This window comes from Ruditapes philippinarum, unplaced genomic scaffold, assembly GCF_026571515.1.
Source record: "Ruditapes philippinarum isolate M1 unplaced genomic scaffold, ASM2657151v2 ctg586_1_1_1_1, whole genome shotgun sequence".
In the NCBI taxonomy this organism is placed as follows: Eukaryota; Metazoa; Mollusca; class Bivalvia; order Venerida; family Veneridae; genus Ruditapes; species Ruditapes philippinarum.
In genome coordinates, this window is record NW_026864854.1 from 12,685 (window position 1) to 39,640 (window position 26,956).

The 26,956-nt window shown below is 31.8% G+C and overlaps 1 protein-coding gene across 1 annotated transcript; it reads right to left on the bottom strand.

Annotated features, from left to right (window-relative positions):
* Nucleotides 1-15,669: 15,669 nt before the first annotated feature.
* Nucleotides 15,670-26,726, bottom strand: LOC132727051 (coadhesin-like). The gene is made up of 10 exons (XM_060712461.1): nucleotides 26,602-26,726; nucleotides 26,135-26,170; nucleotides 25,202-25,281; nucleotides 24,583-24,651; nucleotides 23,222-23,351; nucleotides 22,568-22,690; nucleotides 20,037-20,207; nucleotides 19,462-19,632; nucleotides 16,735-16,902; nucleotides 15,670-16,235 (listed from the first exon to the last, which is right to left on the bottom strand). Exons 1-10 carry the CDS (start codon nucleotides 26,624-26,626, stop codon nucleotides 15,838-15,840), a joined length of 1,371 nt encoding a protein of 456 aa, XP_060568444.1. The 5' UTR covers nucleotides 26,627-26,726; the 3' UTR covers nucleotides 15,670-15,837.
* Between the last annotated feature and the right edge of the window lie 230 nt (nucleotides 26,727-26,956).

A 26,956-nucleotide genomic window follows, 5' to 3' on the forward strand; every position in this document is an offset into this window, starting at 1 on the left:
TAAATTTTAATACTACGACACAGGTTATTTTTGTGTTATTCAAATGCCCACATTTCTTCTGGAGTGTCATCTCGATGCATTCGAAGGAATATGACTTCTATTCACTAACGCTGTGCTGCTTGGTGTTACAATATGAAAAAGAATATCCTTATATGATTGTAAAGCGATGCCAGTTCTATAACTTTAATTTGCGTGTAATATATGCAATCATGACAGGACATTCAGTTGTAATTTAACAGCTAATATATGATTTGTAAAACAGTTAGATCTTATGAATAAAGATATGAAACGATTTTCAAACAATTTTCTATATTCCCATTAAGTAGATAAAACAACTAAATATAACAAATAACATATTTGAGTGGCTTTTAAAACCAAATAAAGAGTCAAATAAAGTTGACAAGTATGTTACAGGCTAGATTTCCGTGCATTGACGAAAATATATCCAATAGCTGCCAAGAGAAAAAAAAAAATCTGTGCTGTAATGAATATGTTATCGTGAACTCTTCAAATATAGAATTTGATTTTATTTGCGGGAACATTCCTTTGCAACACGTACAAAGTCAAGTTGGCGTCTTGTGAAATAACACTGATATATTGCAGATAAGACAGAAAAAGCATATTTCACAGGAAACATGATTTTACACTTGTCGGTGGTTGTTATTGAACTGGTATGGTAATAATTCACGAATGTCTTAAAGAATCATTTAATGACAACCTTTTTTATTATTATAGCTGTTGATTTTTACCATAAATTAGTATATTTATTTGATTTGATTAACGAAAATATGAAGGTCTGAAAGTAAACATTTAATTAGCAGTATTAACAGTTACTGTAATAAAAACAATATTCATGTTTGTGAGTGCTTGCGTGCGTGTTAAAATGTGTTAAACCTCGCTACAGCATATACAAAATGCATAAAATAAATTCATAACATTACACAAATATAAATTGTGTTTTATAATGTTGTTGTTGTTTTTTATTGTGTCAACTGTTAGCATTCCGTCTTTAAGCTAGTTTTAACATTCAAAATTGTTTATTGTATTATAATCAATGTAAACTGTGACTTGGCTTATCAAGTTTTAGGTCTATAAAGAGAGTCCGAAGTTATGTAATACGTTCCAATGTTTTAAAGTGCAAATTTTTATAAACCTATGTATCTGCATCATTATTTTAATTTCGAAAGAGAAAAAGAAGAAAAATCTAAAATACCTGACGTGTATAAAAGAGATAGGAGTGCATATTCTATAAAGAGTGAATGCACGTGCATGAAATCACTGATAGACAGTTAAGACACTACTGAAGAAAGCATATTGATATTTTGTTCGATAATATTATTTTATTTGCAAACGATATCCATGTTTGTTAATAAATAACAGAGATATGTTATGTAACAGTTAAAACTATAAGATTATCGAAACAACATGATTTTACTGTTAATATATTTTATATATAAAAATTCAATTTTATTATACATGTAGCATGATACCCTTTAAGTCGAAATGCAGATATATTTAAATAATTCAAAGCATTATAATATTGATGTTAAATATAATGTGTTATGACTTGAAACAAAATGCTTAAGATAAAAGACTGTTACAGTTTAGTTATACGTATAAATATAATAAAAAAGTGTAGTATATGAAAACTATTATACAAATGTGTTAGGAAGTTGTCTTGAATCTTTATTATATTTTGATGGAAAATTGAAAACGATATTTGCCAAAATTATATGCTTTTTTATCACTTGTTAGCATCCTACTTACAGTTAGTTTCTCTTAAAATGAGACTATTAATATCTGTTTGATGCAGAGATAAATAAATGAATGATCTTAGACTAACAAAAACATTGTTTTCGGATTAGAATAGAGGAAATAAAGACGTAAGAAAATATGACATTTCAAAGTTATCTTAATCAATGAAACGTATGAACATTCTGAAGACTTCAAAAGAGCAAATCTAACTACTTGCAATTTTTTGGCCATTTACTTTTGAACAATTGCTCTTCGAAAAAAGCAAGATTGTATCTAAAATTTAATTTTAATATTGATGTTAAACACATTTGCAGGTGTGCCTTTTAGCAAATTGCTTTTAATGAGCTGGTAAACCGTTTGTGTAATGGCATTACTTACATAATGTAAAAGGCAAAAAGAAATAACTCGAATAAAATTACAAGAGATAAGTAAAACATCGTTTTTTTAATAAAAAAAATGATTAGAAAATTATAATGAACAAAGCATAAGAACGAAGTACTTGTCTCGTGAAATAAGTATTAAAGGCACATCATGTCGCAGATTTGTTTCTTCTGTAGAAGGGGCAAACATGTCTTTTTATTAAAATTAGTATAGATTTTAAAGCATTTTAGGTGTTTATCACCAGATGTAAGAAAGACTGAATTTGCAATAAGTTGTAAATATTATAATAGCTAAATGTGACCAAAGTGATATTTTGACTTCCATACCAAATACTACATTAGTAACTGTATATTTGAAATGAAAATGTAAAGTTTTATTTTCATGAATACTTTTATCAGCTTCTGAAATAGAATACCTGAAAAGCATGAGTTTTTTTAAGAACTGACAATAATATAATATTGGGGCAAAATATATCTTTAAACAAGACAAATCACATAGCTTTAATACGCCGACTGTCCAGAATAAAGCAAATGAATCTTTAGAGATGAAGCTGAAATAATGCATGTATAACCAAACGTATAACAAGAGAGACAACTTTATGTTGAAAATATTAAAAGCATGTGACTGATACATTCCCTTCCGCAATGGAGTTATACTCCTATTTGTTGAATGTATCGAACTAGTTATTTCACCAACCAAGGGAGAAAACACGAGAGCTACTAAAATAAAGTGCACGCAGGCATTAATGCTCTTGCCAAATATTTTTGCAACACACTATACATTTTACTGGTGAATTGTATACAGACGAACCTTAAAAAACACAGTTGTCGCATTAAGTGGTAAAATCAAATTACAAATAAAGTAATTACAAATAAATGAGACAAGATATTTAACCAATAGTTATAGTTTGCGATATTTCTAACAATTTAATCTCATATACAAATGGAAAGGACTACATCAAAATGTCCAATGGTTAATTATTCGAAGCATGGATGTCTTAGTAAGAAGACAACTTTGCAGTAAAAGTCAAAATAATAATTATTGTTTAGATTAGTCGTATTGTATTTTGTTATATAGTTTCCATTGAATGCATATTTAAGATAGTTCTGCAAGAAAGTTGCTGGTTCGAACCCGAGAGACCTTTGTACCTCGCAAATCAGTATTAAAGAAGAAGAAAATACAACAGTTTTTTGTAATATCTATTTTATTTCTTGTGGCGAATAATATCCATCATGACTGTGTACAAAAACAATTGTAGAACGTTATACACACACCATAGTTGCTCCGACAACGGTCGTAAATAGAAGAACGTTTTGTTAAATTGCAGCTGAGAGTAGAAGTCATATTGCAAACTAACACAATTGATATGCACCGACAACGGTTACACGTAATATGTATGTCCGATATTTCACACAAAACTTTTCATGTCCTTTGGATAATATCATGGTGTAATTGAATAATGTCTAGTCGATTAGCAATCCTCTGTAATTTAATTATTTCCAACATTTGTCCCACTCATGACGAAGTATAGGATGATAGTTGACTCCTGAAATGTAAAACAAAGCACAACAGAAAAAAGGTTGCAGAGGGTGGTAAATTCAAACCCTAATTTAAGATTTTTACAAGAAAAAAAATATGATCAGCAGCTACCTTTCTCATAGAGTTTCAGAACGGTAAGGACGCAGTTGGCTTACGCAGCTAAATATAGCTCTCAGACTGATCATGCGTATTGATGCGCAGTTATAATGATAGATAAATTAAGAAATGTGCCATCCAATAAAAATATAATTTTATCTTTAATTATTAAAATCTGATATTATATCATCCGAGTATTCGTAACAGCAAACATTATTTCATAATATTGAATTACTTAACTATTATAAAGTGCATACTTATTTAGATATTTTGTCATAATAGCATTAGACGGCTCAAATGTACTTCGGTAGAACAACTTTTCCAGGACCTGCAAAAAAACTTGGCAGGCTTTTATACATTAACTCAGAGGAAAACATTTATTTAACGGAAATAATCACTTGAGCACGCGCCGTCGTTGCACGATTTTAACTCAGGACGTAGATATAGTGGTTTAATCACATCAACCTATTCTTTAAAAATATAAACAAATGCACTTTCGTAACCATTGTTTTACAATATAACGATATAAGACTTGTAGTTCCGTCAATATATTGTTGTTTTGTTTTGCTTTTTCGATATGATAAAGGTTATATCGACCTGAGACTAATGTCCTTGGTCAATTAACATTGTCTCAGGTCTTTGAATAATTTATAAACCTCAATTATACCAGTCTGTAATTATATATTTATTTAACAGAGTTACATTTTATGTGTCAAAGCTTTTCCATAAAGACAACAAAAAGGTGCCGTCTTGACATTTTCAATATGTATTTTCTTCTTTTAATATCCCAAGATAAGGTGACCTCATTTCTTTAAAAGATGCTGCCGTAGACAATCACGGAAATATTTGTCTTATAAAGAAGATTTATGTGTAAGTTTAAACATGGTTTACTTAGTGTTCATAAGAAAGGGTAGATTGAAAGAAAAGCAAGGATCATTCTTGGTTATATGGTCAAAGAAGTATGTTGCATAATTATGACATTCTTATTATCTTAAAAGAGAAACACTACTCAAACAGATGTTTATGACAACCTTTTGTTTTGTAAAATGTATTTCTATGCTAAGCAGAGTAAATTGAAACTGGATTTGAATTTTGATAGAAACATCATCCAATCCAATTTAAACCAATCGTCAAATCAGTCTCGTTCAAAATATTATAATTATCAGCCGCTTAAAATTGTTTCCCTGGTGAAATAAATTGAATTTAATGAGTTGTACATGAAGCTTTATGTTGTTTTTAAAATTTCAGATAACAATTATTGTGAGATATTATTTTCGCCCGAATATTACTGTAAATTAGACAATGTTGAATCGAAAAGAGTGCCCGATAGTATGATAAGTCAAAAGTGGAAAACCTGAAAATACAGGGAAAATTTGATACATTTTCAAACAAAAAGAGCGCCGGAGGTCTCAGATGGATAACCTGAAAGGACTCCCACATGGGAAATTTTATAATTTTGAAAACTTTAGTTTGATTGAGGCTCTTTGTTTCTATCATAAACAATAACAAATGCTTCTGAGACGCGATGTACAACATAAACGTAATTGGCTACGTCACAACCAACAAAATATTCAAGCAGATCTTAGACTATTTAATCTTACTCAGTGATATTTCGAAGAGAAACGTGATAAAATGGACACATGTGTATTAATTTATAATGGCCTGCTCAGTCATGGAAATGACGACAAAATGGATTTCGGTGACATTCATAATATATTTTCACCCTTTTCTCTCTTGTAAATATCGTACAAATGTAGCAGGAGTACTGTACTCAAAAATTTATGTTCAATTTTTATTTTAAGAAAACCGTTTTCAAAGACATATATTCGCATAAAACAGAATGTAGCATTAAAACCTATTGGAACCTAATAAAATATACGAGTTTTTGTATTATATATTTTTTCAGTTTTGGAATGTCCATAACTGTGTTGATTAATTAAAAGTAGACAGTTGCAGGGCATCTTATGCGTATATGGTACTTGACACGTTATCAATCATTGTAGTTTCACCGTAGAACAAGTAACAACTTCATTTCGCCTGATACTATATTAACACAGCAACCCTAAAGCATAATCAACTACAAACTAATTAAAAATACAAAACAAAGATCTCTTAATCCCGATAGCAATAACAACAAACAAATACAAACAAATCTCATTTAAAGAATTATAATTATTAATGTACTTTGGAAATATTGAAAAGGGATTGACCCATTAAATCAAAACATGTACCCAGAAAAGTCAAATACAACCTTATCTGTATCCAGGTCAATGGAAACTTAAGTTCATGTTACTCCGAGTCGCGTTACATATGTCAAACTGTCTCCGCTCTTTGAGGAAAATGAAACCCTTTTTCACCGATAATATGTACTTCGTAACAGTTATAAGTTTGCCTTTGACAGGTTGTCTCATACAAACAGTATACCGAATTATCTGTCAAGTTCGAGATTAAAGTCTTGAAATGACACGTCTGTGCAAAGAAATATGAAACATTGTTCTAATATATATTCTTTGAGTGTTTAAGCGATTATTGTCGAAAACAAAAGCAACTATTTGTTAGTAGGCATAGGATATTTTTGAGATTGTAATTTTTTTTAATAAAAATGTAAATTAAATTCAATCTTTTTTAGTCAACATTATAATTCTACTATTAAATCACTATATGAATGCAAACATCTGGAAGAGCATTTTATTTTATAACATGGTCACGGTTCTTCTCCCCTCCGTACAGACAGAATACCCGTTAAAATGCGATTTGCTTTTTCTTTCGTCCCAGAAACATGCATTTCAGAATGTCCCATTTATAAATTGCAAAATCAAAACAAGGTCGTTGACTGTGGATCAAATGTTATCGCATGATATTGGCACAGAGAGTAAATATAACGACATTATTAGCGGACTTGTATAACTCGTGGACTGTCAATGTTTTCCTTCCCGTCTTTTGTCCTTATTTTCGGGTTAAGTGTTAATGAAATAAAAGAATTATAATGTTCAACGTTTCATAAATTTGTAGAATACCGATAGCCTCTTAATAATGCGTCAATTCATTATGAAGTGTACTTGCACAATTGTATTCACTACCCGGTGAATTATGTCATCCAATGGTGTTCTTTTTTATGTAAATTGCATTTATATTTCGAGAAAATGCAAATAGTAGTGTCAAAGCAGTTAACAGCCAAGTGATGTATGTGAAACGGTATACAACATATTCATTTTGATACAAATCCATGCATAAATCATACAATTTTTAAAACAACATAACTAGTTTAAGAAATTAACACACATTTTTATGTGATCTTCTCAATATCGTGGATAAATGCATCATTGTTTCTTTTTGTTAATCTGATCTGCAACAAAATGCGAAACCTAATTACAAGAAATCGATACATATTTTATCTTTAAATGATGAACGATGTCTAAAATGTTATAAACTTAAAGATGATAATTGTATAGAATCTAAATAAAAAAATAACAATAGAATGAAATGGAAATCGTCTTCGTACTACTTAAAATGATTCTGATAAGACTATTTAACACATTTGTAAATGTATTTACTGTGTCTGGGAAAGTAAACATTCTCAAACAAATAAGTACAATAGGCATTATTACAGTAAAGGTAATTGGAAGTGTCAAAATGGCAAAGAGGGAAATAACATTATATGGCGCATAATTACTTTTGATGAGCGAGTTTATGGCCATTTCAGACGAATAAGTGATCTAATTGAACTAGAATATAAAATCATCAGATTTGTTAGACTTGTTCATAAAATGATTTATGCAGCAACTAAATGAGAGTGTTAATCGTGTTACAATGTTGTTGAAGCGAATTGCTAAAAGATATTTTTAAAGTGAGCGTATGCTCATTCTTTCAATGCCAAATTAAGCGTTACTACATATTTCCAAAGATTGACTGTTAGAACAGTGATTTAACAACAGTTGATATCGAAAACTGCTTAGGATAAATATAAATATGCCTAAAATATAAAAAAAACTGCCCCACTCTATTAATAAATTGAATGTTACAGGCCAATTCGAATGAATTTTTATAGAAATTCCCTTGCACCACCCCAGTTATTTATCGTTTATGCGAAGTGTTTTATAGAATTGAAAGGAATTATAGCAGAATGTAGACTTAATTTGACTTTCACCTGTTCACTCACTTTATACCTTTGGATAGACATAATGCCACTTTAAATGTAATATGTAGGTGAAAAGAGGTGTTACAGTCTGTATAAAGTCAAATATTTTTGCAGGCGTTTTCTTCTGAAAATAAGGACAAAAAGCAATTTTCAATTTTATGAAAAACTTGCCTTTCAAGGGTAACGTAATATTTTATGTCATTCCTGTAATTAGGCTGAGATTTTAAATGTCAAAGTAAATGAGTGTGGATATCTGCTTACTTAAACCAGCCTTCTCCTGTTGATACGATGCGCCTCTGCAGACAACAGAGTAAATATGTTTAATTTACATTTTCTGTTTTGAGATTATCTTTTTGATGTCATTGTTTATATTTTTCTAGACTGAGTGACAATGAAAGACTATGACACAACATTCCATTCTTGACAGAGCAATATTATATGTATGCCATTTTAAATGAAATGCTTCGTCATATTGTTTAGGCTGTCTATATAGAATTGTTAAATGCAAATGATTATGATTTTGTACAAATGACGCTCCTTATAATTATCATTGACAAATGATAAAAGATGACAAAATAGTTGTTGAAATTATATAACTGTTAACATCTGAAGTAAACATGTAATACTCTTTCCCAATTCCCTGAACAATTGACATAGTGTAGGTCATCTCGATAACTGATACTTGTTGTTATCACTTTAATTTTCAATTGATTGGATCGTTTATTTTCAGTTGATTGCATTACTTGTGATTCACTTTCCAATAATGTGTTATTTCACATGACTGTATGTTTTCCGCATGACCAATCCTATATTTACAAGTAAAACCATAATTCTGATAATTTCTCATTTATTATGAGTGACTTACATGTACTTAAATCTACTATGTTTTTGCATGTTTAAGTACAAACTGTTACGGGGTACCTGTTGGTTTGTGAAAATGAATAGAAATAAAGTAATGATAATATAAATACAAAACTCGCTTAATCGCGTAGCTTTGTATTAATTTTTAAAAAGACTGCAACATATTTTATATCAATATTCGATACAAATATACATATACTTGTTTCGTATTCTTATTTCTTTTCCTAATTTTCTTTTATTTGTTTATGACATATGTCGTGGGAACTGCATATTTATGTTTAATTTAATAATCATTCTCGAAAAAAGACATTATGGATGGAAAGGATAGTTTCATTATACTAACTTGTTCAACAATTTTCAAACAACAATTTTGATTCAAATCCCTGGACAATGATTAATATCGCAATGGTCAATATCTCATTGCTTTTAATAAAGATAATAGTGTCTCTTACAAAATCTGTGAATGCTAAGAGGATTGGATGTGAAATATGTACCCCGCCAACACATGATCGTTTTAATGATTATCAATTAATATGACATTTTATTCAATGGTGATGCAATATTACATTTGTACCTCCGTGTTTCACAAATAATTAATTCATAGACTCATAGACTGTCATTTTCACAATATTTTTACGCCATCAGGATCATTACTATTTTTTATTATATGGTTAAGGCGTTGATCGAGATTTGTTTTTGAACCTTTCTAAAGATTGTTATCTTATAGCTGACATAAAATGTTATAAGTTAGAAATTTTTTGAACATAATTTTATATTCAAATAATAATTAACCCTCAATATCTAATGTATTTAATCATATAATTATCTTAAAGCAAAGATGGTCAACTCCAGTTCAGATCCACGTATGTCTTTCACAGTCTAAACGTAATACATAGACCGACGTATAAACTGAATATGACATTGTATCCTTTATATGTTGGAAAAATGCCAAAAGAACGTAAATATCACCATTGTCATTAACTTTCGTAACAGCAAAATATTTGGCGATTCGAAGTCAATTCTAGACGAAACAAATGATCAGCAACGTGTCTGGAAAATCATTTGTAACCAAAAACTTTCACCAGCGTTTCGTCGTAAATGACAGAGTTTGTGTAATGTTGCACTTCTGTTTGAACTACTATCCTTGACGTCTTTCCTAATTATCAGTCCATTATCCATCTGGTAATAGTTTCCCGTAATGTAGCACAAGACCAGGAACAAAGATGTGAGTTCAAGAAGCAATCGCTAATTTACTTTTCACATTATTGTTATTATTCTAGTAAGATACAATAATTGTTAAGGAAGCTCGTAAGATCCATTCAAGGAATACGAATCATAACTTGGAGCATACCGGTTTGACAATCGGAGGTATGAGATAAACGTTAATCACTATAATCATTGTGAAGGGCAAAGTATAGAAGCAACTGGTCGTTCCCTTTGACTTGTTAACGGGTCTAATGATAACGGCGTCTATGAATTAGAGCAAGCGTGCGCTTAGTTGCATATACATGCATGTAGTTCATTTTTGCTATCAATATGCTTTTTTTTAAATATTACTTAACATGCTTGATTGTGCAAAACATGTTCTCGTTATTGTTATTTTTCCATTAGATACTAACGTGCTGCAAATGCTTCGTAATTCTAGGTCATCCTTCTTAAAAGGTCTGTTTGGAAAATGTTAAGACATACATAAAGTTGGTACTAATACTAATTCTTATGGAAGACGAACATTTTCGTTGTATTGACATTAATGCTTTTTCATTTACAGTGAATAGAAAGTGATTTATAGGAGCAATAACCTTACAGGAACAAAATCAAGACAATTCCTTAATTGTTTCCTGTTGTTAAGCCTTTCGGGAAATAGTGTACGATAAGATCACTGACAGGTTGCAAACGTTTCCTTAGCGTAACATTCGCTGAACTGTATACACAGAGGCAGATTTTATAAAATTAAGGCAATTTATATGCATGTAGCACAAGAACATGTAGCAGGTTAAATAATGAAACAATTTCTTCTAAAGTATTTAGAATTGTATATCAAAGTTTAAAAAGAAGCTGAATGTTATCGCAAGTATATAAATTCATGATTGTTACTAAAACATAAGCATTTTAAAGAGTATTCAATTTGCTAAATTTATGAATGTTCTTGCAATGTTAAGCCCCCATAAAATGCAACAAAAACAACTGTCTATTAAATAACCTTGTGATGCATCTTTATAAATTTTTATGGAAGAGAAACATAATATCAAATAAGGTCTTGCAAAACTTTCGTTACATACATACGCATGAAGGAAATATCAATGAATGGCATAGGTTTATAGGCGCAAACAAGATTGAAGAAAATTTACACTAAAAAGTGACCACTGGATCCACATGTTGCTGACATTGTCAAGTTGTTTGGCCTGGGAATGTTGTTTTATTTTAATACTGACATATATCTTGAAAAAAAAACACTTTTATTTATGAGTACTTTCCAATCATATTTCAGTCCTTTATATAAACATATAAAACTGGTTCCACTTGATTAAATACTTAATTTTGTTTTTGTTAGAAATAAAACATATTGATTGTATAGAGACATCAATCGTGACATATAACTTCCGGTATGATTTCCAGATGGTGTCTGTTACAAAAATTGTCTCCTTAGAAAATTGACATTAACTCAGCGCTCATGGTAGCTTTTCGGGAATTTCAAAGAAAACTCGTGAGGAAAGAATTTTTTTTTTTTAGATGTGTAAGGGCGTTCGTGAATTACAGCAAACCCAGAAGTTAATTGATAAGCAAGACCAGGAAGAACAAGAACTTTTAAGATGCCTAGGATTTGCATACATATTTTACCACAGTAATACATTTTATTAATCTATAAATGTTATATCCTTTCACAGCTATCTTCATCACGAATTTTTTCTTCTGAAGGCATCCTGGAAATTGAAATTGTTTGTACTGTAGCGACTTATTTAAATATGTATAACGAAAGTTTGATAGTATTTTGTACGTATAATACAAAAAAACTGACGATCATAATCCCAAGAACAACACCTTACATCTCCAGATGATAGAAATGAAAGGAATCTGGCAGTTGGATATTGTTATGATAATTGAAAACGTGCGAAAGTACCATCTTAAAATGAAACATTTCAAACGGTTTTGAAACATTTTTAAATAAGCACTAACTAAGGTCACTGTACATAAAATATCATTATATAAACTATATGGTATCTCTGAGTGTAATCTTTTAAAATTATCAATTTAAATGAGATATTCCCATGCATAGTATGGTGATAAAATGAACATAGGTATATGTTACTATCGTCGAGACATCAATACTTTTATTGGTATTAAAACTGTGTGTTAAACTGTAATTTCAACTTGACTATTATTCATGTGAGACAAAAATGAAATTTACTCCTGCGGAAGCTTTTCATGATATTATTTCATAAATGATATGCCAATTTCCTTCAGACAGAGCTTTTTGAGAAATGGTTCAGATCAGACAAAAGGCATCAAACAGAAATGGTGTGCATTAAAAAAATGGCTATAAAGTCGTAAACCAATATCAATTCAATATGCGAATTGTTAAAAACTGCCAAGTTACCGGAGGTCCTAAGTACAAGTCAATAAATGTAATATTATTGTGGTATAGCTTATAATGTCTTGCAGTATATTGAAAAACAGTGGCGATTTTTAAAATTATTTTTATTTAAAATGTTGTTGTTGTTGTTTTTTGTTGTTATTTTGTTTTTAGGGGGTTAAGCCTGCGTATTCCCTACAGTAAATAGATTATAATGTAAAGATGATAACATTAAGGCTATTTCTGACACGTATTTCAATGACGTAACTGAATAATAATTCAATGTAAAATAATAAAGTTCAATTATGTTTCCTATTATAATATTGTTTTTCATCCTTCCTATTATAGTATTGTCTTAGTATAATTATATTTTATCCAATTCTTAGATACTACCGGTTACATAAGTACTACAAACGTTATATCTATATCATAAAATTGTTTAAGGAAAGAGCAAATGTGTGAGAAAATGTCATATAATTTTTCAGTTTGTATCCCGAAACATTTTCAAACATCAAGACAAGTTCCTTTTGGTAATGTAAAAACGATTACATTTCCAATACTAAGTGAATTACATTGTTTTTGTAATACATCGTGACGTTGTTATTTAAGGTCCAGGTGTAAATCAAGTGTTGAATGGGTTTTTGTAAATTGTTATTACATACGAAAACTTCTTTTCGACAAGGGTAAGTGCAACAGTAACATCGAATTTGTGCAATGTATGGCCAAAAAGAGCAACACGGTAAGTAAAGAGACAAAATATGTAACTGTACTTAGATATTTAATGGAGGATATGGCTGCTTAGCTATAACATTGTAATCCTCATTTAAATATCGCGGTGATACTGTTCTGTTTTAAAAGTTGATATATTATTTTACCCGTAAAATACGTCTCAATAGACAGATAGTTTCCTTTCATTATCTGTGGAATATAGTATGTGTCCTTGTCGGAAATAAAAATGTAATGAGTTGGCTAAATTTAGCCTAAATCACATGCCTAAGAATACGCAGGCAGCACTCGTTATTATAGAAGTGATTAATAGTACTGTTTTTCTTTAAATGAAGTCTGACCTGCTTTTTGACAATACAGTATAGGAGTGTTAAAAGATATTTTTATGTTCAGATATTGATACACAATGATAAAAGTCATCTACAATTAACAAAACCAACATCACACGATAGGTCAAGAAAGTATGTTTTGTCTATTTTATAAAATAAAAATATAGATCAGGCAGTATATAAACTAAAGTCAATATCTAGGCCAGAAAAAATCTTGATTTCTTTTTCTCATTGGATAGTCAATGTTTGTTACCAAAATAGACTGCGGTATTAACTTATGTGTAGTATGTTAAATCATATCTATAGCGATTAAACGACCATACGCTTTTCGCATTTCATTTAACAGCAAGAGTTTTTGCAAAATTAAATGATACCTTGCAAAATAGCCAATTTGTTTATTGTACAGCATTCGTGGATAAATTAATGTATCAAAACATTTTTGACGGAAAGTAATGAAAAGATGAATTTTTCCTATATTTACTCACAAACAACATTGTAGAGGAAAATATATCAAATAAAATCAAACAAGTGTTTGTTTTCTGTTCAAGGACGGTTTCAAATGTCTTAAACGGAAAAAGTTTGATTTGCGCTAATCAACACTGCAAATCTTAAGTGTATGTGTTTTAAATTACTAAGTTGTGTTAAGAAAAGTCGGTGCATTATTTGGGAGATAAGCGATTATATGCAAAGTAAAGGATCATTTGTGTGTGCGCTATACAGAAGTTTAGCAAACTTAATTGCATTGATGTGTACGCAGAATTACTTTTAATTGATTGATTGGATCATTGGTTGATCTGAAAATGCACCAATTATCTCTGCGGCTACAAGTTAATGCTAGTCTAAAGATATTTTTTATTAAAATTTAAATTTCATTGTTGAGGACAATTATTATTATTATTATATACTGTATGTTATCCGATATCTGATTGGCGACGAAGCCCATGTCAAGAACCCTACTTTCTCAGAAATAGTTAGACTGTCTGGAAGTATGTGATAGAAACAATTGGCAGACATTAGTTTATTTGTCAAAATTAATTTCTATATCTTACATATCACTGAGAAGCCTTGAGCAACATGCCATTTATGATCATTATTTTTATAGACAATACCACTTACTGTCGATTCAAATATGATCGAGAATGGTAAATCTTAAATTTAAAAATACATAGGGGTGGCAGGAAACAAGCCATATACTAAAACTTATTACCTGGAAAACAGGTGATTGAATATTATCTGGCCTGATAGTGCAGTGGTAACATTACTTGTTCTAACAATTTTTATACATGTATATATAATTTCCATGTTTTTATTCACGAGAATGCTATAGCATGTATAATAAGATATAATTCAATTTAATTAAACAATTAAAACAATACCTTAAACCTATGTGGCACTCTCAAGCGCGCTGGCGCTGGCGTGTTAGTCTCCAGAGCCAAGAGAGTACCCAAATAGGTGATTACCATAGAGAAATGGGTGGTGAGGTGTTCACCAAGTGGCTTAATCAAAATGTTATCCCAAATCATTCAGCAGACACTGTCGTGATAATAGACAACGCGCATTATAACACTATTTGCGAAGACCAAGGAAATAAGTGTTTTTAAATAGTATTCAATTCTATTTGAAAAACCATGGCGAAATCAAGTACAAAAATATGATGACGCCCTTCTAACAGCGCCATAACATACACCTCAACCAAACAGCCCAGGACTCGCGTGCTCGCAATAAATAGATGATTTTCGTTGTAAGCCCAATAGCTCAATTGAATACCTGTGCATTGAAAAACATATTTTTGTATTGAGAAAATATATTATTGAAAAAAATGAAAATGCTGGGATTTGAACCAGCACCTGTATAGTTGATAGACCAGAGCGCTACCACTACACTACAATATCACACTGTAAGTAGTTATAACAATTATTTCCGTACACACATGACTGACCTTTTCTGAAGTGCTATGTTTACAACGGTTCCGAAATAAACAAACTTCAACAGTACTTAAAACGGAAAAAATAACACTTTATTTTCATGGTTATAAATGTTTTAATGTAGTAATTTGTATAAATGGAAATCGTATTTGTTTAAAATGTAAACAGTAAAACTTAAAAATTGAGAATGTCTTGAAAACCTTAAGCTATCACTAAAGGTGATCATACTCTAACCCGCCACCTTAACTTTTTGAGAGAAAATAATAGTGATCGGAAGCAAAATTTGAACTCAAACTTTATTTTTAAAATGTTTTATTTGTGTATCAGATATAACTACAAAACATTATATTGTTAAAAGAGTTAAATCGTTTGTTTATCAATATCTTTATGATAAATATTTAGTAACATTGATATTGACCTTGACCTCAGGGGTCCATAAACCTTTATACAGACAAGCTAACTACAACATCCCAAAAACTTCGATTGAGTGGGGGTATAATAAATTACAGTATACACTTAGCTATGCACCATAAAGCCTGAAAAGGTAGCCGTGTAGGCATCTCTTGAAAGGATAGGTGTGTAGTCGTCTGATGTGCCTTTTATCCAAACTTGGTTGTCTTTATTCAGAAGTAAGACTGTATCTGCAGAATAACAAGATGTCCAGTTTGCATCGTTGAAATGGCCCCTTTTAACATCAACGCCATCTACAACTATTGCATATATGAAGTCCGTAGTTTGAACTGAACATAACTGTATAGAAAACATGTACATTCCTGCCATTGGTGCAGTGAAAATTCCAGTATTGTTGTTATATCCATTGCCTGCATTCAAGGTGACAGTTTTGAAAACAAGTCTTGTTCCATGAAAATTACGTATAACACCTATGTCTTCTGAACGGAATGCAACTATTTGTACTAATTTGAAAGAAAAACACAGTATTAACTGAATATACATATACAAAAATGTCAAACATGTACGTAATGGATCTTGAAACTGTTTTGTCAATAAATATCAGAAAGTTATTTTTTACATTTGCATCCATTTAGATTATCGGAGCGTACTTTTTTTTCAACATTTATATAAAAATGAAGTTGAAAAACAATCCCACCGAATAAAAAAGATGTCATTTATAAATCTTGACTTTTATATCATGCGGTCTTAAGAGACCGTTTCATTAAGCGACCGTTTTGGGTGTTTCCCTTGCCCGGTCGCTTAATACACGTTTGACTGTATAGAATATACATATATACTCTAGTAACAAAATATAACCAGTACAAAACAGATATATTTAGGTCACATTTTTCATCAAATTATGACCGAAAAAATATATATTTTAAAGTTTCAAATTTCAGCTAACCAATTATAAATTACTTATGACATTGCATGACAATTTGTAGCACTATACATAGATACCTTTGCATATATTAGTATTACACGATCCTACTTCCATCGAATCTCCCTCGCAATATTGCCCAGTAATTGAAGGCTTTGGTCGTGAGCATTTCCTAGACCTATGGCGGAATCCACCGCCACAGGTTATGCTACAGCTTCCCCAGTTTTCCCATTCCGTCCAGCCACCATCTAAATTATTAATAAATAGTACTACAGATTAACGTGTGTGGGTCTATATGAATCTCATTGTCGCAACTTTATACATATCGCAATGAATTTAACAAAAGAGCAAATATTTTACAATTTTCTATTTCAAGCCTTCGAAATAATCTTCTTTAAAAATACATTAAAGTATTGGACGTTTTATTAAATATTTAAATGCTTCAACATAGTCTTCCTTAGGCATACTTTCCAATAACTTGAAAAACTGGCCGAAGTATATTTTTATTCTTTTGCGATAACTTGCTAGATGTTGTTTTTATCAGTCTAGGAAAGTGGAAAAATTCACAGGTTGCTAAATCTGGAGAATACGGTAGATGGTTAAGGACAGTAACTCGTTTTTTTAAAAAAAAAATCAATAGCTCCCTTGTTAGCCGAAGAGGGTTATGCAGAAAGTAAAAGCCTTTCATACCAGTCGAATGCAATGACTAATTTCATTATCATCATCATCGCCATCATCATTATTATTATCATTACGACATCTCTATGATACTTGAATGTGAAAAAACGGCATTTAGAAACAGGAATTTGGACAACAGTTCCACGGGAAGTGGACAAATCTACGTAACTATCTTAACACTTGTCAATTGCTTAGCAATGCATTGTCGACGAACGTGATTCGTGGCCTAAGTTGCAAACTGGCGTAAAATAGTGAAACCAGCTTTCATCACCAATCACAATATTAGATAAACGTCGCCTGTCATATTTTAGAACCATTTTCGAGCGCATTTAAGTCCCTTCTTATTCTGGTCAGTGGATTATCTATCTGGCAGTTATTCGCTTAACTTGCAGATTATCCTTCAGAATCGTTTGAGTTGACTCTTCAATATCCCTGCGATATGGGATATCTGGGTAAGTCTGACATCTTTGTCAATAATAAGCTTGGGACTCTTTAATTGACTCTTGACAATTTTTGAATGTATCCATTTCAAAACTATTGCATAACATACTTAATTGATGGCATAAATATTACAAATATCATTTTAAACATTTAAAACATTTTGTTCCCTATGTAAGCACGTATTTCAGCATTTTACCTGAACGTTTACCTGCCGTATGTTACTCGACCGGTAAGGTATTATTAAATGTTAATAAGTGACTACACGTCTGAGTTCGGTATCACTTGAAAGCAGGTGCTTGGAAGCATATCATTCCTTGCACATAAAAACGATAAAGGGCTAAATTTATAAATAGACTTCATATTGTATAACATTTTGACTCACCCTCGTAACTTTAGGAATAAAGTCGAATTACCTAAAACATTCATTTATGAATAAGAATATGGCTTGTACTCGTATATTGTGACGTTGCTAGTGTAAACGCATTTTTTTGATTACAATTCATAAAACTCGATTGAATAGAGTAGTGAAAATCAAGCAATCCATTATCACAAATTGGATATAATTAACCTTTCAATTGCGAGCCTAAATACTAGTATTGTATAAAAAATACAAATATTTCTCCTCGTTTTTAGTTGCATCGTGGTTATGTTGGTGAAAGAATGGAAATCAATACAATCGTGTCCCTTGTAAATACAGGTTGTGTATGTAAGTTTTAATCAATGTAATACTTGAGTCATTTAAGCAGTCATAACCGACATAGCGTACAAAAGCGTATTCGAGAAAGTGGAACTTTTTGTAGATTCAACATTAATTTGGATATGGTCCAAACGTTCAAACGCAATCATGGCGTAATTACAGGGATATCACACGATGTACGTTAAAAACGAGTGTTGGACATTATCATGTCCATTGAAGAAGTACCACCAGCAAACGGCGATTTTTTTTTAATTTCTAAACTCAAACATGTCATCGGAAGAAGAATAGTGTAGTAGATAATACTTCTGCAAAACATTTTTTTCCTTGTAAAAATACCTTGAACTTCATATTTGACATTGACAGTAAATGTCATTCAAATTTCAAGGTTTAATTTGCATTAATTAATCATCAGCTCATTCTTTTCTCATGTGTTCTTTTGTCCAAATATTAATCAAATCCGTAAATAAATAACAAAATTATGACTCGCTGTGAAATATTAAATCTGAAACAGAATTTCTATTCTTCTACACACATTTAAAATGTTCCCTTTGTTAATTTAGCATAGTTTTTCAACGAAGAATGCAAATTAAATGCTGTTTGAACAAAGAAAATCTTAAATAGTATTATTTACATCAAAAATATTCATTGAACGTCGCCTTTCCTTTTTGAACTTGTGTATCATTATTCACTGCCTTGCTCACCTACATTCAATGTTACTTAAAGGTCAAGTTCCTATTTTAATTTCTTTACATGTCAGATTTATTGTGAATGTTCTTTTGTGCAAGTATAAACCAAATCCATGTATTCGTACAAGTAGCAAAATTCACATGTTTGATATTAAGTGGCAAGGTAAAAAAAAACTGTTAATATCACATTTAATTAAATTTCCTTTTTCTCTTGTCCAATGATTGATGTGCCCAAGAATAAAGACAATTCACTCGTTTTAAAACGTTATAGCTAAGTATAGCAAACGACTAAGAATAGTACATACTTGCACAAGCTGTAGCAAGACATATCCTATCGTCAATATTGGCGCCGAAACAGTGATCTCCAAACCGAAGAGGAGCAGGGTTCGTACAGTTTCGTTGTCGTTGTTGTATTCCTATATCACACGTAGCCGAACATGCTCCCCATATACCCCAGACGCTCCATTGTCCGTGTACTAAGTATTGATGAAATCTCAATAACAATTCAGTTTTGATTAACATCAATCATTAAATCAGTGTCAGTTACAAACGGTCTACACATAACAATATCATTTACTGCATACAAAAAACATCATCTTAAGTAGTTACTTAAAATTTACAAGTAAAATAAACATTTAACTTATAAAAACTTTCACTTATTTATCAAAAACGTATATGCGTGTTTTAAATATTATAATGCAGAATTGCTCATTTTATTAACTTTTGATCCGTTGTCCTTTTTTTAAAGAGTTATGCACAAATGCAAAATTTAAACAAAGGGGGTATACTCTAATTATCATAAAGAAATTAAACCATATCGTTCATTTATTGTCTGTATTTGATATATCTGCATCCGATCAACATTTAAGATGATCCTTACCAGGACAAAGAGGTTTATGGCATACTTTACTGTCTACATTGTTTCCAATACAATCTTCACCTCCATCCTTTGGTGCAGGATTAGTGCATGACCGTGATCGAGACTGCTGACCGTCCTCACATGTTACATCACAAGGCGACCAAGACGTCCATTCCGTCCATAAACCATCAACTGGTAGTCAATTTTATAAAACATCTTTAGTCAACAAAAAGAACTGTAATGTTATTATCATATAAAACTACTAGTATGTTAAAATATCGACTGGTAGAAGTATTGCAAAAGATTATCTTTTCTGAGTTATATTTCATCCGTCCTAATATTGTACGGAATTCGACACGTTTTGAACCAAACACGAAAAGGTTGATGACCGTTGTAATAACTGTAAATCAAACATGTATAAGTAGTTTTCTTCCTTTTAAGGAAAAAAGAACTATAATGTCTGTAGAAACTAACTGAGATGTGACAATATTTAACTGCACCTTGAAATCCAAACCATTCAGAATGTGTCTTGATATTAATAGTTTCACTTTGACTAGGAGGTAAACAAAGTAACTAGTAGCAGACAACAGAAGGCATTATATCTTTGATCACTGAGCAAACATGTATTTCATTACACATCTTGTCTCGGCTAAATCAAATTGTCAGTCTTGCAGTTTTAGTAATTTCTTCGTTTTCTTAAATTTCATAGTGCTCCCGTCCAATCAGCGTCAACCACAAATTCCAATCGCAGTGATCATATATCAATCATATGGAATTTATTGCGAGTCAAATAATTTCAAACAAATAACTTGCCTACAGTTTGTTACGTATAGGAACTATCGACTGAGGTACCGTCCACTTAACGCAATAGGTAGAGCAATGGACTGTGAATCGGGAGATCCGGGTTCGATTCCCGGACGGTGCATGTCACCTTCGTACTGTACCACTGCTTTGATATGTACAGAAGCTATCAATTCCTTGTGCCGGCTCGCCACGGCGAGCCGGTATTACGTTAGGATTTTACTGAGAAACAACCTAAAACTCCGAATCCATCCAAAAATTTAATCAAAGCTTGGCTTCCAGCTTTCTATAAAAATTTATCTATCAGGGCTAGGATCCAAAATTATTTAGCCAATCAAATTTAATCTTACATAGCATCAAAAAACCTTCAATTTTCACGCCATATTTAAAAAGCAGCAAGTATTGCTTTGTGCGCAAAGATAATATGATGATTAAAAATGTTTGTTTTCATGAATTCTTTTCAATAAATCATATTTACACTGACTTTTGATTTAGCGATCTCACCGGTTCCTCTGTAGTAAGCTTTTGTTTGGTTAATTAACATAAGTGTACATCTAGTTCTGTGCATTTTTTTCTTTTTCCTTTTTTCCGGTCATTTTATCCTTTCCGGTATTTAGTGTATATATTTACTGGCCCGGATCCGGGACACCCGGACTGGCCGGGATCCGGGATCGTATAAGATATAGAAGAAAAACTAATAAACTATATTTGTGTTGATTATTGTCGTAATGAAAGGCCATTAAACGTTAAGTTTTTTTTATTATATGTAATGAACGTTAAATTAATTAAACTTAGGATATAAATATATTTAGAGCTATTTATCAACAAACTTAAAATGCGGAAATCACAATACTTATAATTATATCCCTAATTAATTGGAAAAATCAAAGACTACATTCTTGAATTGGTCAAATCCCGGGATCCCTTTGTTTTAATGCGATCCCAGCTTTTCTGAAAACTATATTCTTGAACTGGCCAATTCCTGGGATCTCTTTATATTTTAATACGATCCCGGCTTTTCTGAAAACTATATTCTTGAACTGGTCAATTCCCGGGATCCCTATATGTTTTAATAGGATCCCGGCTTATCTGAAAAGCATCTTAGACTGGTCAATTTCCGGGATCCCTATATTTTTAATAGGATCCCGGCTTTTCTGGCTGAATTGATTGACAACTTGTGTTTACTTTAGGACTTGTGTCTGTCACTCATTCCAATACTAAATAACATATTATAACTTAACTTTGTATAAAGAGACATCTTTATGAATTCTACCTATCTAACATTTATTTGGTCAAGGTCAACAGGCCATACAGTAAATGTGTATAGACATAGGGACTTCATTCTATCTGTTTACATGCATCTTCATATATACTCATATTCCTCTTTGTTAAACTGAGAGAACTGGCTTCCATAACTTTATGTCACTTTTATTTTGATGTTCGCTGAAGTCTCTTCAGCTAACAGAACTGTCATTTCTACATTTAAACGCACCCCTGGAAAAAAATTACGAAGCGAGTCGCTACTAGCTTTTTTAAAAGCTAACCTTGTAAAAGTTATGGTAAACTGATTGACTGCCTGTCTGGGAACGATGCGATGACTAAACTGTTCTCTGGTAAATTCAATGTGGCTTATTGTCGTGATCCGGATTGAAACTACCAAGACCACCACGTTACAAAACTGTGTGTAATATCAGTCATGCTATCAGTTATATTCGGATATCAAATGTGTATTTAAAACAAGATTCACACACCTACGCCACAAAGTCCACAAAAATTTCGACACACTCCCTTGGCATGTAAAATATCCTTGCAAATTCCAAACACTGAGTTCAGCCTAGGACAATCGATTGTGTTATCGTCTATGCAAACATCAGCTAAAAATATGGAACATACATGGAAAAGTGGTTTTATTTTGTATCAAATGTTTATTTATTTTTTACTATTGCATTCACGATATTGACCGTTTTTACTTATGACACTAGAAAAAATACATGTGGTTGATTAATGAATATCGACTAATTCAAAGCATTATCTTGATAAGAATATGATGAATGACTGAATTACCATAGTGTGCATGTGATTATGTTTAAACATTTTACATATATATACATGGGTGCGTCCGTGCCAGGGAGGTTAAGGTCGCTGAATTCAAACATTTTGCCCCTCACAGCTGACGGTTTGAATCCTGACAAGGACTTTGGATTCTTTCATGTAAGGCAGCTATCCAGCTAGCTTACGGAACGTCGGTGGATCTACTCAAGTGCTCGTTCGTGCCTGAAATAATGCACGGAAAGACACCCGAGGCCTTCCTCCACCAGTAAAGCTGGAACGTCACCGTATGACTTATACTGTGTATGAATGACATAAGACCCAGTCAAACAAACATATTAGAATTATATACATACGGTTTGTGCGAGGACAAAGAATGCTGTTACATAAATCAGTGGAGCAACACTCGTGGCACCTTTTGTCTTGTCGTTTATTCACGTCTCTACCAATCAGAGAACTTTGACTACCTGGAGCGGCTTCACATTGCTGTGGAAGGCAAACTAACACATGGTCTATATGACGAAAAAGTATGCTTTAACTGTAATTATTATAGAATTTTAAGATAACTTTGCGCTAGCTAGCAATACATTTTGTTTACGGTACAATGTTGGATAGCTTTAAAAATTGCAAAAATAACCGTTTGGGTCCGGGATATTGTGTGACCTTCCTACCTAGAGCTAAGAAAATATGGCATTGGCATATTATGGTGTTATTGCAACATGTATTGCATGCAAAATAATCACACATAGCTTATCTACGGTTGCTTATTTATGCCATGTCGTATTTTTGCTCCGCGCGGCGAAATTGATGATTGGTCGCTTTGACGTATTTTCGTGTTTACGGTTGGCGCCACGCATTCCAAAGGTACGATAAAATGGTCATATTGTCTTATTTTCGTGTTTACGCCTGGCGTCTCGCCACAAAATGGTCACATTGTCGTATATTCGTCTGGCGCATTGCATACAAACCGGTCTCTCAAATATCGACCTGTATCGTACGACGCATTACTCGCCCCAATGAGCGACATAAAGAATTCCGCGTAGGGATGACGATTTTATTTGATAAATTTAAAAACACAATATGTCTTTCCAAGAGATTAACATTGTTTATTGCTTCCAAGAAATCACTGTTTTCAAGATTTTTAATAGTGCAAGTGCAATTGATAGTTCGACTGTGTTACTATTTATTCAAATATTCAAAATTACTTTCACTTTCGGTTTTAAACTAACAATGGACGAACTACTATCAGAAATTGGGTTTGTAAAACCGCTAAAGGATTGTCAGAAGGAGTGTTCGATACATGTTTTGAGTAAAAATGATGTAATGGCTATTTTGCCAACAGTGTATGGGAAAAGTTTCAAGTGGCCCCATTTGCGTTAAAAGTAAAGTATAATCTGGTTTCTTTAGTTTGCTTAATTTGATACCCTTGAACAGCATCGTGATGGACCAGATTAATTCATTGAAAAAAAACAAGGTATAGATGCATGCTGCATCACTTCCGTGTTCAACCCGCCATGTTAAAAGTAGTGCGTTCCCATCATGCTTAGAGTGGTTTCACACAGGTCAGTAAGACCGTTGTACACAATGCATCTGGCGCATCCAAAGGTACATGGCATAAAAGAGCCATCATACTTATCTCAAATTGTGCATGGTAATGAATTCGAAAACTTTTATAAAACTAGTAAGTTCGTATTTACATTAAAAAAATGAGTAATACCTTTACGTATATACATCCTAACGTGAATGTCCTTTGTTGTCCCGAGATAACAGACACTTGGTTACAGACCTGGCAACAATCAAACATTTATTATATTATTTTATCACATAAACCGCGGTGCAGGAGTGTAATAAAGCCATTTAATAAAAACGATATTACACTAGTGTTATAACACTTTGACGTGACGTCATTTGCTCTATATAGAAACATAGCGTTAAAGCGCGTTAATGTTAGCGTTACACTATAGGGCGTCATTGAAAAATTACTCATTTTATCAGTTTACTGTTCTTATTTTATATATGTGATAAAAAGAATATTATATTCGTGTAGATTCAATACTAAATTTATTGAACTCGTTGAATAAAGCAATATTATGCTCGCCAGAGGCTCGCATAATATGATTTTATTCAACTCGTTCAATAAATTTAGTATTAAACTACACTCATTCAATATCCTCTATGTATTGTTTAAATAAACAATATTCAATACTTATTTCAGCGAAATCAGTCATAATTCAAAATTCTTCTACAATTACATTTCAAATCTGACAAATAAGCTTAATAGGGTAAGACAACCCTGCATGAAATATCTCTCAATTTATGTAAACTTATAAACAAACCTGGTTAGCGTCACACATGAGTGTTGTGCTGCATGTTGCTGGATCAGTGATGTTCACGCATCCATAGCATTCTAATGCTTCTACAAAGTAGGACTAATTCAATAAATTACCATCTTACATTTTACATAAGCATGCAAAAGGAAGATATATGAGGTTCTGTCCGTGCTTATCAGAATGGTGAAAATTATTGTAATACTGGGTCGAATAAGACAGAAGATATTTCATCTATACATGTAGTATTTCTTATTTCACTTTAAGGGATATTATGTAACCATCGAAAGTGAGCATAATTCTGATTCAAATCAAAGAAAGATGTCGGTTAAAGCTCTTTATAGGGAGGGGTGTGTGAAAAATGCTGCTATGCTCTTCAGTAATTCAATCGGAACCGAAATACAGCATTTATGAGGCAACATTTAAGAGATTCTTTTATTTTTTCCTCTTTTTAGACTTGTTGTCCAAGCTGAAATAGTAGTGCACAAACCCGTTACTTAGTGTTTAGTTTTTTGTGTTGTTTACAGCATACTAAATTTGGTTCAAATAAATCTTATAATATTACATTACGATAAATGTTTTAAGTGGAATTTTGTTCATATTTTCACCATCAATTTGAACTTAATTTACTATACATTTCAATAGATTGACTATTATAATGGTGATTGACTAAAAGTTGATATTGGAAAATGTTTTGGCTGCCTAAAATATATTTAAAAAAGACTGTCCCACTCTTTTGATAAGGCAATTGCCGACGGATATGCATTTACTTAAATTTCCTTATCCCCCGTGAGTTATTTATAATTCGTGCGAAGTAAATCACAACATTGAAAGCAATAATGGCAAAAAGGAAACTTATTTTGACCGTTTGATTGGCATAATGTCACTTTAATATTAGTGTTATGATATCTTACATAAAGAGGAAAAAATGACTGAACTTGCCTGCAAATGGGATATGCAAAAGCATCACCACTCCAACTGAAATATTTCAATATTGTAATTTTCGTTAAATTAAAACTTTTCAAACTCTAAATGCTGCGGATGGAGTTTTAGGCACATTAGTGAAAGCGATAAAGCTCACCGGCAAGCAAACGAAAGATATGAGGTTCTTTTCAGACAGATGCCCGTTAATTGGTGCGTGAATAACTTCACGAAGAGACAACTGGGATAATGCAGCCGTTGCATAAAGTTAAACGTATTTGAAATTCAACAAAATAATCAAAACCTCACATTATATGTGATTTTTGTTGAGATTGAATTTTCTTTTTGAGTTTATACTGTCAGGAAAATATTCAATCTAATAAATATCAAAATATGAATATCAATATCAGTTAAGCAACCTATGATAATTGACAAATTTGATAACAACAGTGGTTAAATGTTAAGTAAAAATGTTTTAGAAGACATACCATACTTAAGTAACATATAAAACATCGTTATAAAAGATTTCCTCTATCTATATCCTCTAGATGAAAGTTTTTGAAAAGTTTATCATTATGAAACGACCTTTTTGGTGAATTTATCTAAATTTGGAAAGTTGCAGACCAAATCGTGCATTTAAATTTACAGCATATATATATCTATCACTGTAAGACATGTAACTGATAAGAATGAATTCTGATATAGAGAATGACCCACGTAAACCAGAGCGGTTCGTAAAAGAGTCTAGTAGTCTATATTACGGGGCATTTTGGTCGGGATTCACTTTTCTGTATCATAAAGTGGCAATATGCTCATTTTGGCGCAAGAAGGTTGAGTTGAATT

Bases quoted from the DNA above. Each gene is read 5' to 3' on its own strand.
- LOC132727051 (XM_060712461.1), bottom strand. From the start codon at position 26,626: ATGTTTTATATGTTACTTAAGTATG. The intron at 22,691-23,221 runs GTATGTATATAA...CCATATTTTTAG, and splicing joins TCTTTGTCCTCGCACAAACC to CTGATGTTTGCATAGACGAT. The intron at 16,236-16,734 runs GTATCTATGTAT...CTTTCAAATTAG, and splicing joins TAATACTAATATATGCAAAG to TACAAATAGTTGCATTCCGT.